The sequence below is a fragment of the Anoplophora glabripennis genome, unplaced genomic scaffold (assembly GCF_000390285.2).
Source record: "Anoplophora glabripennis isolate ALB-LARVAE unplaced genomic scaffold, Agla_2.0 scaffold760, whole genome shotgun sequence".
Classification (NCBI taxonomy): domain Eukaryota; kingdom Metazoa; phylum Arthropoda; class Insecta; order Coleoptera; family Cerambycidae; genus Anoplophora; species Anoplophora glabripennis.
The window spans coordinates 196903-214179 of record NW_019417081.1 but is presented as its reverse complement, the minus strand read 5'-3'; the positions used below and the strand labels follow the sequence as shown (position 1 = coordinate 214179).

Below are 17277 nucleotides of genomic sequence, written 5' to 3'. Positions count from 1 at the left end.
TTACAATAATGAACGATGACAATTTACGCTCGAGATAATGTGATTGCTGATTGGTCGACTAAAATCTCGTAAAAATTACACCAATCACCAGCCGGTGAAACAGAATGTTGTGTTTAATGTAATCTTGATCTTATCCTTTTAATAATTTTTAATTTTGTCTAAATTTAATTGTCAACGTGAATGAAATAAAATTACACACAACACAATTATTGGTCACGTGGCTTGTAATCATTTATACTTGCATATGACAGGATAGTTGATATTATATTTGGAAATATCAATCAATGGTGCCAATAGTTACCGTTAATTTTTAAGTTGCTAGGAATGCTAGGCCTTAAATGAATAACTTCAGACTTTGACAAACGAGTTAAGATCACTTATACTTATTGTATTATTTTAATTGTAGGTACCACTAACATTCATAACAAGTATTTTATATTTATTTATACGAGTATAATTTGGTACCTAAATGTGAGTACAAATTGTTATTTTCTTATATGTTAATTTGCCGTTTATTTTAATAAAACCCGTTCCTTCAAATTATTGAGAAATTGTATTCAGCAAATACCGACTATTACTATTGTTTTATTGATCAGATCTCGCTTAATTGACTAATCCGAATTTACAATTAGATTAATCGACATCTTAGATAAATAGTAAAATAAAACACTGCTATTATTATCGTATAAGATTAGTCATTTGTTACACTTTGATCATACATCTTCAAATACTAAATACTGACAACCAGCAATGCACACATTAAGTAAATAAAATTGTCTAAATTCAGTTCGAGAAGAAAAAACGAACAGCAAAATAAATAATACCGTTGAGTTCACTCAACGGTAATACGTAATTTTGAACACCGATAAGTGTTGGCCAAACTTCATGGCACAGACTAACAAAAAAAGTTTCTATAAACATGTGTTTGGACATGCTTCTCTTTCGATATACAATGTGTTCAAAATTAATGAATATATAGGGTTTATTCTAAGTAGCAAAAAATAGTTCAGCTAGGCCTTGTAAATAATATTTAGTTTCATTTATATATCACGTGGTTATTTAATACTCATTTTTATTTCAACAATCATTGGATGGATTGGTACTTTTAGCATTAATTACCTAGAAATGGTAAAATATTTTATCATTTATCTCGAACACGGTACATCCACTGCGTTTTAGCAACATGCAAGAAGCAAATTCATTTTCTTCCGAAACACAATACTATATTGAGTTAAATTTAAAATAGCTTGGAAGATAAAATGTAAACGAAAATTACTATGTCCATTCCTGTATATAACAAACTTGTGTCACCAAATACAAATTTGGAAAATCCAAAATTGGGCCATATGCCAAATTCGAATGAAATCGATATAGCCGTTTTTTTTTAATTTTATCCTCTAGTCTAGTACCTACATGTTTCACATTTTTAAATTAAAAGAAATTTGTAGATAATGCCTACATAGTTATCGTGGTTTCATAAAAAAATTGTGTCGTTAATGCTTAATTTATTGTCGTTAGTGCTACTATAGCTTCAGAAAAATATTAATTTATTTTAGAATCGAAACAAAATTTGTCTGTTAGTGCTTCGTCAGTGCTTCTTTTCACTAGCGCTCGCCTAGCTTTCCAATGATAATTATTTTTTATTTCAATGTCAACACCCAAATTGATGTTCGTTAGTGCTTCTTATTCCATAATTATGTTCGTTAGGGCATCACCTTTAGTTTCAGCAATAGGTATTTGATTTTTTTTATTTCAAAGTGTTTCGGATCTATATCATTTATTAGTGCTTTCTTAGTGTTTTAATTATTTTCGTTGGTACATCTTTAATTCTAGCGATATTTAATTTCTTTTTATGTCAAGATGAACCAGATTTGGTGTCATATGTTAGTGCTAGTGGTTTTTCTTTGTTTTTTTTTAGCTTTCTTGTTTTAATTATTTTTTACTTACAACAGTGCCCCTAAAACAAGTCATATCTAAAGGAATTTAGTGTAATTCATAGTGTGCTTTAGTTCCAACAATATTTGATTATTTTTAATTGCAAGGTGAGCCATAATGTTTTTAGAATCGAAACCAAAATGGCTGTTAGTTATCTTTATTCATAGTCGATATATAGTTTTTCTTCTTTCACATTATGAAGTGAGTTCAATTACAAGTTATGTATATATGTATATTTTCTTAGAACGACAAAAAAATGTTTTACGAGTAAAATTTTATCTATTTTTATGAAAGAAATTAATTGCAATTATTGGGAACTAAGTTCACGGACATACACATGTAGATATTACATAATTGATGTTACTTGATAATAACATAAAGCTAATCATTTATTTATCTATTACTTAGTTGTTGTTATTTATTCTTGTGGTCTAAAAATACAAACGTTGTAACGTAATTTTTTTCCGCTACGTCTACCTTTTCCATTTTACCGTGTCTTCCTCTATTATTAAAGAAGTCTAATAGTTATTTACATAAAAGTGGGATATTTATGTCGCAGGCTAATTGCAGATTCAGTCTTTTTATAAAATACCTATGCGTTTTATATATGACGAGGAAAATTGTAAAATGATGTGTAATTACAATTTTTGTACAATTTGACTGAAAATTGTAGGCGCTTTATAAAACGTCGAATAGTTATAAGTCTTATTAGTCCAGGCGCTATCTGTATCGGGTTGGGTAAAACGCATATGATCGGAGATTTTTGCTTTAACGGCTTCTAAACAACATCAGAAATCATAATATTTCTATGCAAATAAAAAAAACGTGGGCTTAATTGTTATTGCAAAAAAGTATAAAAAAATAGCAAAAAAATTCATTTTTTTCTTGGATTTCTCGTCGACAACTTAGCAACTATTCATTTTAGACAAAAATGGAAGAGGAAAAAAAGTTTTGTAATTAAATTTTGATCAAGATAGAGTTAGTTGCAATTCGAAAAAATAATTATTGTTATTGCAAAAATCGGAAAAATCATTTAAAAAATTGCAAAAAATGCTAGTTTATTTGTCAATTTTTTTCAGACACTTGAATAATACCTAGGATCTTCATACTTTTCCCAATTAAACTTCTTAGTGCATAGAATCATCACACCAAATTTCATCCAATTCGGTTAGATAATTTTTACATAATAATTGTTTAAATTTTTATTTTTTTTTAAATTAAAAAATTTTCAAAATCAAATTTCTAAAAATCTAAAGCCTTTGAATACTTGAAAATTTCACCACAAAAAGAAGAGCTCTCAAGCTTTAAAATGGTTTTTGAAAAATTCAAATCGGACGCTTAGGTGAGCCGTGGTGATTGTTTAAACATTTTCGCAATTGCAAGTCCAATAATTAATAATAAAAGGTAGTTGAACATATGATAATTGAATTTTTTAAGTTGCGAGACAGCGATTTAAAAAAAGAATCATCGAAATTGGTCCATTAGAAGCTGAAATAATTGAAATTTTTCCGAGCATCGCAGTTTTGAACTCGAGAATTCAGATCAGAATAGCTACGTGTTTGCTCCCCCCACCACTGATACCTCATGGATTTCACGCGGTCTTGAATATCTTTGAGTGACATTTTAAATGGGACGCCCGTGATTGCAAATTTTGAAAATTTATATCTGGAAAGTACTCGGAATGACAAACCTATTAGTTCAAAAAACAGCCCTTATACCCTTATAGTTTTGCTGTAAATTAGGGTTAACTTTAATTCCGAAAATAATGGGCGGATCATAATTTTTTTTTAATACTCGTCTTTCCGAGTACTTTCAAACCATATTTTAAAATAAAAAAAATTGGAAAAAACATTAAATTATTGTAATTGTTTATAAGCGTTTTGTGAAAATGTTTAAACAATCACCACGGTTCACCTAATCGTCCGATTTGAATCTTTCAAACAACATTTTAAAGCTTGAGAGCTCTTCTTTTTGTGTTGAAATTTTTAAGTATTCAAAGGCTTTAGATTTTTAGAAATTTGACTTTGAAAATTTTTTAATTAAAAAAAAATAAAAAATTTAAACAATTATTATGTAAAAATTATCGAACCGAATTAGATGAAATTTGGTGTGATGATTCTATGCACTAAGAAGTTTAATTCGGAAAAGTATGAAGATCCTAGGTATTATTCAAGTGTCTGAAAAAAAATTTACAAATAAACTAGCATTTTTTGCAATGTTTTAAATGATTTTTCCGATTTTTGCAATAACAATAATTATTTTTTCGAATTACTCGAAACTCTATCTTCTCTCTATCGAACTCTATCTTGTTCAAAATTTAATTACAAATCTTTTTTCCTCTTCCATTTTTGTCTAAAATGAATAGTTGCTAAGTTGTCGAGGAGAAATCCAAGAAAAAAATTATTTTTTTTGCTATTACTTTATACTTTTTTGCAATAACAATTAAGCCCACGTTTTTTTTATTTGCATAGAAAAATTATCATTTCTTATGTTGTTTAGAAGCCGTTAAAGCAAAAATCTCCGATAATATGCGTTTTACCCAAGTCTACCCTTTTTAAAACAGATACCGCCTGGACTATATTGTAAACGCATTTTAATATTCATTTACTTTGAACAGTCGTTAATAAGGATAGGAGTCGGTCTAAGTTGTTGTGTGTGCTCAAATTGTAAATAATAGTAAAAATACAGGTTATCCGAAACTGTATAAGTATGGTTGCAGTTTCTGCTCACAATATTAATGGACCAAATTCTTACGAAACTGTATTGAAACCTTGGTATTAACGGAGTTACATAACCTCAAAATTATTTTTTCAAATAAATATCCAATTTTGCACACTTATTATTGGTAATCTGGCCTTTATAATTAATTGAAATTAATTTGGCACATACAGATTTTTTAATAAGAATATTTTTTCCACATAAAATGAAATAGTTGTTATATCATATTTTTGAATACCAAATTCCTGTGGAATTGCCCCGTCTTGCCTTGCCACATCTACGCTACTGATGATTTGATGATTATACAGCAGCCCCACAAAAAAGTTCTGTACCAGCGACATGACATGGATTTTGTGTATTTTTTAATGCTCAATCCGTATACGCAGCCTAAAAAACGATTTACCAGGTAATTTTTTAGTAAAACACGAAAATATCACCTAAAATAGAGTGAAATAGTAGGGATACCCCAAGACACATTTTTCTATTCAATATTTTTGCCTGAATTTTGTTACTGCGGGTTTTTAGAGTCGCTGATTACGAATCTGAAGTCCGACTCCGAAAATTCCTGAATAAAAGAGGGGGATGCAATATAGCAGATGTAAAAATCGGAAAACCATTCAAAATTTGAAGATTATGACTGATACTTATTACTCGGTGGTTTTCAAAGGCGTCTATCACGAAAATAATGTTTTAATTAGGAAAATATTAAATCCAAAATGGCGGACCTATTATGGCAGACTGAATAGTACCTACCTACGATAGATATTGGTACTTACTACACAAAGAAATCCGTTATGAAAAACAGGCAAATATCTAAAAATGAGAAACAAAGAATATACATTCAGGTTTCCGTCTCTTTTTCTAACTTTTTTTTGTGGGGCTGTGTTATTAGTCCGTGAAGAGACCGCCGCAGAACCATGTCATATAGCAACTGATGAAGAAAAAATGGCCCTGAGTACACAATAAATTCACTGTCGATTGGAAAGATAAAAAAAAACATGATCTGGAGAAGTTAGGCGCCTTCATTTGTCCGTTACATAACATAAGTTTTATAGTATATTTTTTATAAAGTGTACATATTTCGATAGAACGTTTCTTTAACATTTCAGGAGTATAAGGTTTACTGGGTCTGTCTCTAATAATGAGAGATAATGAATAGCAAAAAGAGTAAAGAGATTTTTCGGTGGGGACATCCTACAATTTTATTTTTGCTATATTTAAATAAATCATCTTTTAAATATTTTGAGTCTGTGGCATGTGTAGACCTTCCTACATCTCTATTAGCATTTGGATATTATTCTAACATGTTATCTAGATTGGTATTTTATCGCTTTGACAACGTGCTGATTCCTACAGGAAGTTTAATGGCATATTAAGAATGTACCTATGTAAATTTTTTATGGTAGATAATTTTTATTTGCTCCTACCAACTCATTCAAATTATTTCTAAAGTATTCCGATAAGATTATGTACAGCATAACACAAAAAGATAAATACAGTGGAACTATAAATAGCGTTCAAATAAAAATGCTTTCTTATCTCATGTTAGTCTACAGAAAGAATAAATCGAAATGGCTCTAAAATGGGGAATAGCAGCTGCTGGCAAAATTTCAAGTGATTTCGTTGTTGCTCTGAAGGCACTTCCTTCAGATAACCATCAAGTTGTGGCTGTAGCAGCGCGTTCATCAACTAGTGCTGAAAAATTCGCGAAAGCTCATGGAATTCCTCAGGCTTACGAGGGTTACCAGAAACTTGCGGAGGATGGCAATGTGGATGTCGTTTACGTGGGCGTGTTAAATCCTCAGCACTACGAGGTTTCCAAATTGATGCTGGAAAATGGAAAGCACGTTCTGTGCGAGAAGCCGTTTACGATGAATGAGAAACAGACTAGGAAGTTGATTGAGATCGCTAAGGCTAAAAAACTGTTTATTATGGAAGCTATTTGGTCGAGGTGTTTCCCGGCATATAAAGAACTTAGAAAGATCATAGAATCTGGAGATATTGGGGAGGTAAGGTTTTTAGTATAAGGTCTTAGTGGTGAGTTAATTTTCGTGCTATAGTAAGAAGCTATATTTAGAAGATGACGTTTTAGATAAATTACTTTAAAATAATTACTACAAGTATTTTACTTTTTTGTTTTTTAAACTTTTGACAGCATTAGTGAAATACACATTTGATTTATAAACAAAATGGTATAATAAAAAAAATTATTATATTTCCACATTTTATTTATTATTTTAAAATATTGAAATTCGTTAAATTTTATATATAATTATATAATATATACAGCGTGGTAAAAAAGTTCTGCATAAAATTCATATTTTCGTTAAACAATTTTTTTTTCGAAAAACGGCGAGACCCGTCGATTTTTATTTGATCCAGGACACCTTGTTATGTGGAAACATTTTTTTTTCGATAATCCACTTACGGCAGCGATGACATAATTTTTTTTTAAATGACAACGCATATTTTTTTCGTTCGAAATTGATGACAGTGATAATTATCTAAACAACGGTGTGAAAATTTCGATGTCTTACATAACAATTTTTTTTAGAAAAATGCACCTTAAGTTCTTGAATGCAATAATTTGCTGTTTACGGATCAAATGCCTTAGAAAAAAATTTATTCGGCAGAAAGCATTTCAGATAACTTAAGTTGCAACTGGTGTTATGTAATATTTGCGGAATTATTCATCAGATATTGTCAGGATCCTGATTAAACTGCAAAATTTAGAACCAAGTTCAACCGCACAAAATCCAAATAGTATGTAGCAAATTAAGGTCGACTTTTTGTCTTCGAGTTTGCCGATAAATTCCTAAAAAAAAAAGATCCAAAGAAATGTTTACTTGAAAGGAGTAGATTACCTGAAATATTGAAGACTAAAAATCAGTACCGATTTAACATTCTTTGGTGAAATCGTTTAATTCGAAATGGCAAAACTTAGTGAACGCGAAAGAATTGATATTTTGAGGATGATTGGTTTCGGCGATAAGTTACGAACCCATCAAGAAGCTTGCCAATTATTTAATGCAACGTACCCTGACAGACCACCAATTACGCAATCTACGGTTAGTAGGGTACTGGCAAGGTTTGAGGAAACTGGTAGTGTGAAAGATGCTCCTCGTGCGGGTCGTCCTAGAGTAGATGATGAAACTAGATTGAATATCCTGGTGGAGCTCCAGGACAACCCTCATTCTAGTACAAGGTCGATTGCATTGAACAATGATATTTCACATGTAACTGTGGTGAACTTTCTCAAAAAAGAGAAATTTCACCCCTATAAGGGTCACTTGATACATGCATTGACTGAGGACGACCCAGACCGCCGTCTCCACTTTTGTGAAGATTTAATGCATCGATGTAACGGAGACCCCGACTTCCTCAAGAACATAATTTTTTCTGACGAGGCTACTTTTTATCTTAATGGATCGGTGCATCGACATAACTGCCGGTATTGGTCTCAGGAAAACCCGCACTGGGTGCAAGAAGTAGATCATCAGCACCCCCGAAAGGTGAACGTTTGGGCGGGAATAATAGGGCGTCGTATTTTAGGCCCGTATTTTTTCGAGGAAAATTTAACTGCTGCTCGCTATTTGGATTTCCTGCGGTTCGATTTGGTCCCAAGCTTAGCAGAGTTATTCCCGAACAACGAGGATCCTGATATTCCTGAGGAAAGAATTTGGTTTCAGCAGGATGGTGCACCGCCCCATTATGGAGTGCAAGTACGGGAGTACTTGAATAACACGTTTACTGGCCGGTGGATCGGGCGACGCGGAACAATCGAGTGGCCTCCGCGTTCGCCTGATTTAACACCTCTAGACTTTTTTTTGTGGGGCTATTTGAAATCGCGTGTGTACACAAACAGACCAGGTGATTTGGAAGAACTTAAAAACCGTATTCGTTTTGAAATAAATCAAATCGACCCGGGAATGCTTGAACGAAGTGTAGACGGCGTTTACACACGCTTAGGACAATGCCAAATGGTACAGGGTGGGCAATTCGAACAATTTCGCTAGACTTACACAAACATTAGTGTAATTTTACTCGTTTGAAATGTAATTTTGTCAACTTTGTCCTTTTCGGAGCCATTAATAGTGTAAGTAGACAATTATCACTTATAAGAACTTAAGGTGCATTTTTCTAAAAAAAATTGTTATGTAAGACATCGAAATTTTCACACCGTTGTTTAGATAATTATCACTGTCATCAATTTCGAACGAAAAAAATATGCGTTGTCATTTAAAAAAAAATTATGTCATCGCTGCCGTAAGTGGATTATCGAAAAAAAAATTTTTCCTCATAACAAGGTGCCCTGGATCAAATAAAAATCGACGGGTCTCACCGTTTTTCGAAAAAAAAATTGTTTAACGAAAATATGAATTTTATGCAGAACTTTTTTACCACCTGTATACAAAAATTCAATATATAGAATTGTATTAGATTATAACATATCAGCACATTTGATCTCAAAAAGTAAACAAAATAGATTTTTATCTACAGTGTGTCCCGTATTAAATTTATAGTGCCTGTATTCTTTCTTTGTCCGATTGGTATTTGTTTTCACTTTCATGGCTTTGACCTGCTTATTATAATTTTTAGATGTCTGATTTCTTGAAGTTTGGCACCTCATAAAAAACACTCAATAGACATTTGTCGTTCAAATTTGGTATATGGGTATTTTAATGGGCGTTGAATAGCCTGGTAATATTACCTTTTAATAAAAACTGCCTAATACTACTTTCCCGAAAACGACCCTTTTAAAAAATCGTAGTAGATCAGGCTTTTGTGACATCAATAAAATTATTAGTATAATATAACCTCCTTTCAGGGTACTATTTGTAAAAAAATTGGCTTGCGGAAAGTTCATAGCCTTTATTTCGTCTATTGTTGAAAAACATTGTCCTTTGAGTATCCTTTTGAGTTTGGGAAATAGGAAAAAGTCACAGATGTTATGTCCGAAGAATAGGGTGGTTGCGGCATCGCAACGGTGTTGTGTTTGGCCAAGAACTGTTGGATAAGCAAAGCTGTATGCGCCGGTGCGTTGTCGTGGTGCAAAATTGCACAATCGGGCAGTGAAAATTCGTGATGAACTGTTCCATTGTAGTCGAAGAAAACGATTAGGAGAATGTTTACATTTGACCAGATGTCGTCTCATATTGGACGTCTTCTTGACCTTGAACTCGTGGTTGTGACATAGTATCGTCGCCAAAGCCTTCTTTCACATTTTGCTTCGTTGCACTTAATTCCGTTTTTAACACAAAATATCGCACAAATCTTTCTAATGCGAAATTTCGCCAAAATAAAAATCGCCAAAAACACTGAGGTAAGTCTTATTCATTCGCTCGTGGCAGCTGCCAGGTACGTCACTGACAAATACACAAAAGAAGAATCAATTCGAAAGACAAGATGCAACATGCGCAATTTGAAAATTTCCGTTACTGTTTGATTAACCTTCGTAGCACAAACGTGCTTATTTGAAAAGTTAATTTAGATTGAAACTATAATTTCATCGCACTATCAATCAAGTCTGTAGAAAGAATGAACAATATTATTATTTTGAATAAAGTACGCACGCCTTTAACTTTTCTTTCGCAATCCTTCTTCAGCGGAAGATAAAAAATGTCTGTTAACACTAATAATCTATTTAGTAGTAGTAGTAGTAGTAGTAGTAGTAGTAGTCGTAGTGGTAGTGGTAGTGGTAGTGGTAGTGGTAGTGGTAGTGATAATCTGTTTGTAATTGTACCATTATTGTACCATCCAAAAAATGGTACCTACGAGTATATCACACTTCATTGCTTTCTAATTGTGTGGAATTTATTAGACTGAATTTGTTCATTACAATAACTTTGTTCCTAGCGCATTAGAATTAGTTTCCAACAGTCAGACTAAATGAAAGTTGATTTGAAACAATGAATTTTGTATGTGTAATCATTTTATCGGATTGCGGATGCCTCTGACTATTAGAAATTACTTTGAATTGCTCAAGGAATAAAGCTAATGAAAAAAGATTGTAGCTAGTGACGTCTATTTAATTGTACATAAATTATAATCTAATCAAACAGTACTTAATTGTATAGAAGAATTCACTGATAAGCTTCTTTATACTTAACAAATCTCCAGAATGTCTAGACATAGTAATTTTGAATGTCAAAATGTTTTTAGTAAAGTCGGATTTGGTAGGGGTATTGTTCTCTTTGGTAAAATTTGCTATGTACAATGACATATCTTTCAAATTTCTTTGTTAAAAAATTTACAAAGTAGAGACGGATGCGCAGTGGGGTACGGAAAGGGGGTTTTGGAGATCAGAACCATTCCATGACAAGTATTTCCCATAATTCCCGTATATATACCAGGTTGGAACTGTTTGATTGGAACTACAAGAATATCATAAATTCATGAAGATATCGGGTGTCCCAAATTATGAGTTACTAAAACGTTTTTTGGAAATTTCCAGCTAATGTATATAATGAGTACATTGGAAGAAAAAAAAAACATTTTCCATTATTTTAAGATAATTTAATGAAACTTCGTTTCTAGATATTGCAGGTACCCTATATCACTCTAATGACCATAACGGTGAAGTCAGATTTTCTATATACCTACTTCACTATTTTTGAGATACAAAAATTAACCAATTTTTAATGGGCGCTATACAAGGTGTCCCGTTCATGTTCCAAAAAAACTTGTGTACAAGTTCCTCATGGAAAAATAATAGGGGTAGATCATATAAAGTTTTTTTCTTAGTCGCACCGTTTTTGAGATACAGTGTGTTGAAGTTATTAGTTTCCAAATGGTTTTTCTTAATTATCTTTAAATCGGCTAATGATAACAATGTCAAAATTTGTACACGAGTAAACATCAACTGTGCGTTAAAAATAATTTGCAAACGGTTTCTTTCTGAAAAGCAGTGTCGCCGATACAGGTAATTGGAGAGGTACAGTCGAAAAAAAATATGTTAAAAGTCAAAATTTATTATATTTCTAAACAGTTCTGTAAACTCTAAAGCATACTACAAAAAAAGGTATACATGTTGAAATTCGGTAGCATGTACCATTTTCGAGAAAAATAAAGTTGCATAGAAGCAAATGGGAGACAATTTCAGCATCTACTGTAGTATTTCAAGTTTTGCTCATTTATTTAATTGTACAGTTGTTTTGTTCTGTATGTCTCCGAGTCCGTTTCCTAATATTTTTCTGTTCTTATTACTTTTTTTTAAGCATTCATGTCCATCAACAATTCACTCCATTCAACAATTGTTTATTTTATTAATGATAGTGTAGTAGTTTACAAAATATAAAATTAGTTATTAATAGATAATTAATTACCATAATCTGTTTATTTTGATTTACTTTTTTAAATGTTAGTTCTCAACAATCTGAAACTTAGAATAAATTTCATTTTTTTTTAGTTAATAAAATGTTTTACAATTTAACTGGTTCGTGTTATACGAAATAAATTAAAATTACAGTCTTAAATGCAAATACTGTTGGTAACTAAATGTCTTCAGCTCATTCAGTGGTAAAGTCCTCTTTCAATTTAATATTTTGTTATGCCGCTTTATGTGAGCAAAAAAATGCAACTTCATTTTTCTCGAAAATGGTACATGCTACCGAATTTCGACAAGTATACCTTTTTTTTTGTTGTATGCTTTGTAGTTTACAGAACCGTTTAGAAATGTAATAAACTTTTAACATATATTTTTTTCGATTGTACCCCTCCAATTACCTGTATCGGCGACACTGCTATTTAAAAATAAACCGTTTGCATATTATTCTTAACTCTTGATTATTAACTTGATGTTTACTCGTGTACAAATTTTGACATTTTTATCTTTAGCCGATTTAAAGATAATTAAGGAAAACCATTTCGAAAGTAACAACTTCAACACACTGTATCTCGAAAACAGGGCGTCTAAGAAAAAAACGTTACATGAACTACCCCCATTATTTTACCATGAGGAACTGGCACACAAGTTTTTTTGAAACATGAACGGGGCACCCTGTATAGTCATAGAAACAGTTAGTAGATGACTATCTCCCCAAACATGTATTAATTCATATTATTCATAAAACTGTTGCGAAAATACAATAATATACGATGTTTAATTATTTTTTTGGAACTATTACAAATAAATATAGATTTTTATTAACAATTATACCTTTTTAGGTGGTTCAAGCAAGCGTGGAATTTGGCTTTCCAATTTCAAACAATGATCGTATAAAGTCAAAGGAGCTGGGGGGAGGGACAATACTAGATCTGGGAATATATGTTCTTCAATTTCAGCAGTATGTCTTTCGTGGCCTCACTCCATCCAAGGTGGTGGCAAGTGGACACTTAAACGAAGATGGTGTTGACAACTCGGTTTCTGCAATTCTCACTTATCCAGGAAGTAAGACGGCTTTAGTTTCCATATCCAGTCTGGTGAAATTGTCCTGCCAGGGTATGTAGAATCAAAATTAACAGATTTTATTTTCAGTCATTCGAATGAGTTAGAATAATTAATAAGTGAATCTTTGACACAGTTTCTGACATTTGACCTCTCTAGATATATGTATGCAATCTTTGGGATCGTCTCGATCTGGATGGATTGTATTTGTATACCGCAGCTTAGTTGCTTGTCATAATTCGAATTTCGAAGGCTTTCCCTGGAGAAAAATTTGGAAAATTCAAAACTGGGCTGCTTTCTTGGTCGTCACGTGGTGGATTTTGGCAAGAGTATTGAGCTTGCTGTCAATATCTTAGATTTTTTTGGAGTATATCCTTTCTATATTTGTTTCAAATAAGCCTCTAATCGGTGATATTCTCCTATATTTACTTTTCTGCGCACTGGTCTTTAACATTGAATGTCCACAATGTGTTTGGGCTGAATGATTCTGACTAAAAGATATATAGGTCTGCCGAGGATGTGAATCGGCGGGTGAAACTTCTCTGCATATCCTGGGCGAGTGCCCGGGATTTGCACGTAGCAGAATGGCGCTCCTTGGGAGACCCTATTTGGAACACAAGGAACTGAGAGAAGAGTCAGCAAGGAAGCTTTTGCACTTTGTAAAAAGGACAAATCTACTTGCTGAATAGGACTGGTAGTGGGACGCACAATAGGCCTAATTAGGCCGCAGTGCTATGGGACTTTTCAAGGACCAACCACTAGATGAAGAAGAAGAAGAAGAAGAAAAGATATATAAAATGTATAAATTATAAATATTTATAAATATTTCTTTAAAGTGATAACAGGCAATACACACCAGTTCTTGGAAATATCCCATTGATATAGTTTCACTAACAGCTGCCACTCAATTTCTGCTTGCCCAAGCCTCAAAACGTTTATATTCTTTATCATAAAGTGATTTAGATTTCTTAGGCAGTAATTCTTCATTGGCTTTATTGGCTCTAGCAGCAACTATTGCTGGAATATCGCATTTAGTCGATTTGGCAAAATAACTGTTCAATTCAAATAACGAACCGGATTTTTCTTAAACTCGCGTTGAAAATGTCGAGGAGTTATTGCGTAAGCTTCATAGTAAAAATAATTTTCTTGTGAAAATTAATATGTTAATGTAAAACAAACTCAAAAACGTCACTCGTCGATCCAAATCAATGAGGCAACAACTCTTGCATTTTTTTGGACACGATATGGATGCAGTAGATTACGTTTAAGAATTCGGTTTACAGAAGTTCTTGATAACCCAGTCTGTCGAGATAAACGTCTAGTAATACTTACTTGCGGTTCATCTTCAATTGTTTGCAAATTAATTTCTTTATCTTGTACCCCTATTACATTAGGACGTTCTCGGATGTTGCTGAAAAATTTTCTTGTCTCTCGAGCTCGTCTTTCAACATTAGAAAATATTTCTCTATGAGGAACCACACGATTTGGAAATCTCCGATATTCTTCCACACTTCTTCTACAGTTTCCTTCGCAGAAACCCAGCACAAGTAGCATATCAACTTGTTCGCTAAATGTAAATTTTCCAGCCATTTTCAACAACAATCAGAGGCAATTGTTGAAATAAAATAATTTTATTACTAACAAGTGTGAAGCTAAATTCATTGACTTTTTGATTATTTTCTAATGAACACTGTTAAAATCTTGTGTCAGTTAATACGGTTTTTCTTGAAAACCATAAAGTTTAGACTAAAGACTAAAAAAAATTTTTTTAATTAAATTCTGCTGTGAATTAATATTATTATTTTTCAATTCGGTAAATGAAAAAAAAGTTCGGTACAATTTTAGGGGTGAGTCATCCCCAATGAACACCTTGTAGTGCTTCAATTAACTTTAAATCATAGTCAAAGAAGACCAGTAATAAACCTAAATCATGTACCAAATTTGGTTCTTCTGCGGTAAAGTGTAAAGGAGCTAATAACTCCTGAGGGGTGCAACTTTGTATATAGGCAAGTTTAGTTAAATTACAATATTTTGGACACCCCTACATGCACCTGCCCTGTGTCGGTTCTTATGCGGGACACCCTATATATTGAAAAAAACTGTTTTCATTCTCATTTACATTTAATTATTAAATTAAACTAAATATAAAATCAGATGTGTAAGTAAAAAATAAACAAATATGCACCACGAGAAATACTAGGATGATTGTGCCCTTAGGCCTGCGGGCATAATCATCCCTGTATTTCTCTTGGTACATAAATAACTAGTTGTTTGCACGGAAATTTGTGCAGAGATTTTTAATCGTAGTTAAATCGTTATGCTGTGTCTTTTGCGTGTAGCTACACATCTAATAATAATAATTTTCAGGCATTTAATTATATTTTTGTTGAAGGTATTATCTACGGCACAAAAGGAACCATAAAAGTCGACGAAGTCTGGAGCCCCACTACGTTGGATTTGAATGGACAAGTTCAAAAGTTCCCTTTGATAGAAAACAAGGGTAGTTTTAATTATTACAATAGCGCAGGTTTGGCTTACGAAGCAGAAGAAGTCAGGAAATGCATAAGAGCTGGTGCTATCGAAAGTGAGCAAATTACTCACAAAGAAACCATTCAGTTGGCTCACCTGATGGATAAGTTGAGGCAGGACGTAGGTGTGGTGTTCCCAGCTGATTCAGAAAATTATTGAATGAATTAAGTTTTGAGCATTACTATTATTGTATAGTTATTCAGGGTAAAATTTCATCAATATTATTATTCAAGACCATTATATATTTTTTGGAAGTTATATTGTATACTTAATAAAATGTTTTGATTTAATAATTTTTTGGATTATTTCATAATTTCAAATGATAATTATTTACAGGTAATGTAAGTCGCTATTCAATATTTTTCAATTAACTATACTTAATTAATTTTTTTATTAAATAGGGGATTATTTATATGAAACAACACAAAAGCTACTAGATAACCTTGAGTTGAAAATATGAAAATTAAGTTAAATATACCTTAGTCCAAAAATGCTTCGTTATCAAGTTACAGGGTGTTTAAGTTTTTGAGACACATTGTCGATTCACAAATATTTCAAAAGATGTCGTACAATAACGAAACTTCAGCTGGCAATATGTTTAAATAAAGGTAAAATTTCACTGAATTTTTTTGCAATTGTAACAACTGGTAGTGGAGATACGGAAAGACACCCCCACTAAAAATCTAAAAATTTCGAATCCACCGAGTGTTTGAAGAATTGGTAAGTCCTTTTAATTTACAATTGCATTTCAGGAAACAAATTTCATAGATTTGTTTGTGAAATATTTAATTTTAGTTAAGTTTTCTTAGACTAAAATTAAGTTACACAATATNAAGAGGAGGTATTGGAGCTATGTACCAGTAGCGCACATAAAAGGGAAATTCAAGGTAGTTAAATTCCAGTGAGTCTAGATCCATTACTATGGAGTTTAATGCTTAGATTGTGGAATATTGTACATCAGGGCAGGCTCAAAATTTTTTGTTGTACAAGACAAAATATAATTTGCCATCTCATTGTAAAATAATCTTATTTACAATTCGAGTATTCCATTTTATGTAATTTTTTAAACCAGACATATGATAATTATGCTTAATATACAAGATGGATAAATTGCACTGGAGCTCTGCGTAATTCAAAAAGAGAATGCACTTGATGCAGAATGAGATGAGAATGCGTAGCAGGTGACCCATTGAAAAGGTATAGTCTTAGTCCAAAGTTGCTTTATTTTCTAGTAACAGGGTGTTTAGTTTTTATGCACACAACATATTAATCTGTTATTTTTTCAACTATCCAAAACTCTTCTCATACGTCGTGTTGTCTTTTAATTTTCACCGGTAATTCGTTGTCTATTAAGTGATGAGACATGAGTTACACAATATATAACAATATATTATATATAACAATAAATATAAAATAATTCTAAAATCGTTCGTTTCATAAAGAGATAATAGTAATTCAAGGACTCGGTGCTTGAGTCCCACATGTTTTGAACGAAAACAATAAGAATCAACGGAACGTTTTCTTCATCGTATTGTCACTGCTGATGAAAAATTGTCTGTATGTGAACTTGAAACAGCGGAAAGAATGATTAAGCTTCAATAAAACAAGCAAATCCGCGAACCAGACCAGAACTTCATCCTCGAAAGACAATGTTATGCGTCTGATGAGATTGGAAAGGGATTCTTTATTACGAACTCTTACCAAACAAA

General features: G+C 32.3%; 1 protein-coding gene across 1 annotated transcript; it reads left to right on the top strand.

The window, feature by feature from the left end:
• Positions 1–376: 376 nt before the first annotated feature.
• LOC108912881 (trans-1,2-dihydrobenzene-1,2-diol dehydrogenase-like) lies at positions 377–15851 on the top strand. Its single transcript, XM_018718297.2, has 4 exons — positions 377–471; positions 6203–6662; positions 12820–13093; positions 15432–15851. Exons 2-4 carry the CDS (start codon positions 6225–6227, stop codon positions 15725–15727), a joined length of 1008 nt encoding a protein of 335 aa, XP_018573813.1. The 5' UTR covers positions 377–471; positions 6203–6224; the 3' UTR covers positions 15728–15851.
• Positions 15852–17277: the final 1426 nt, after the last annotated feature.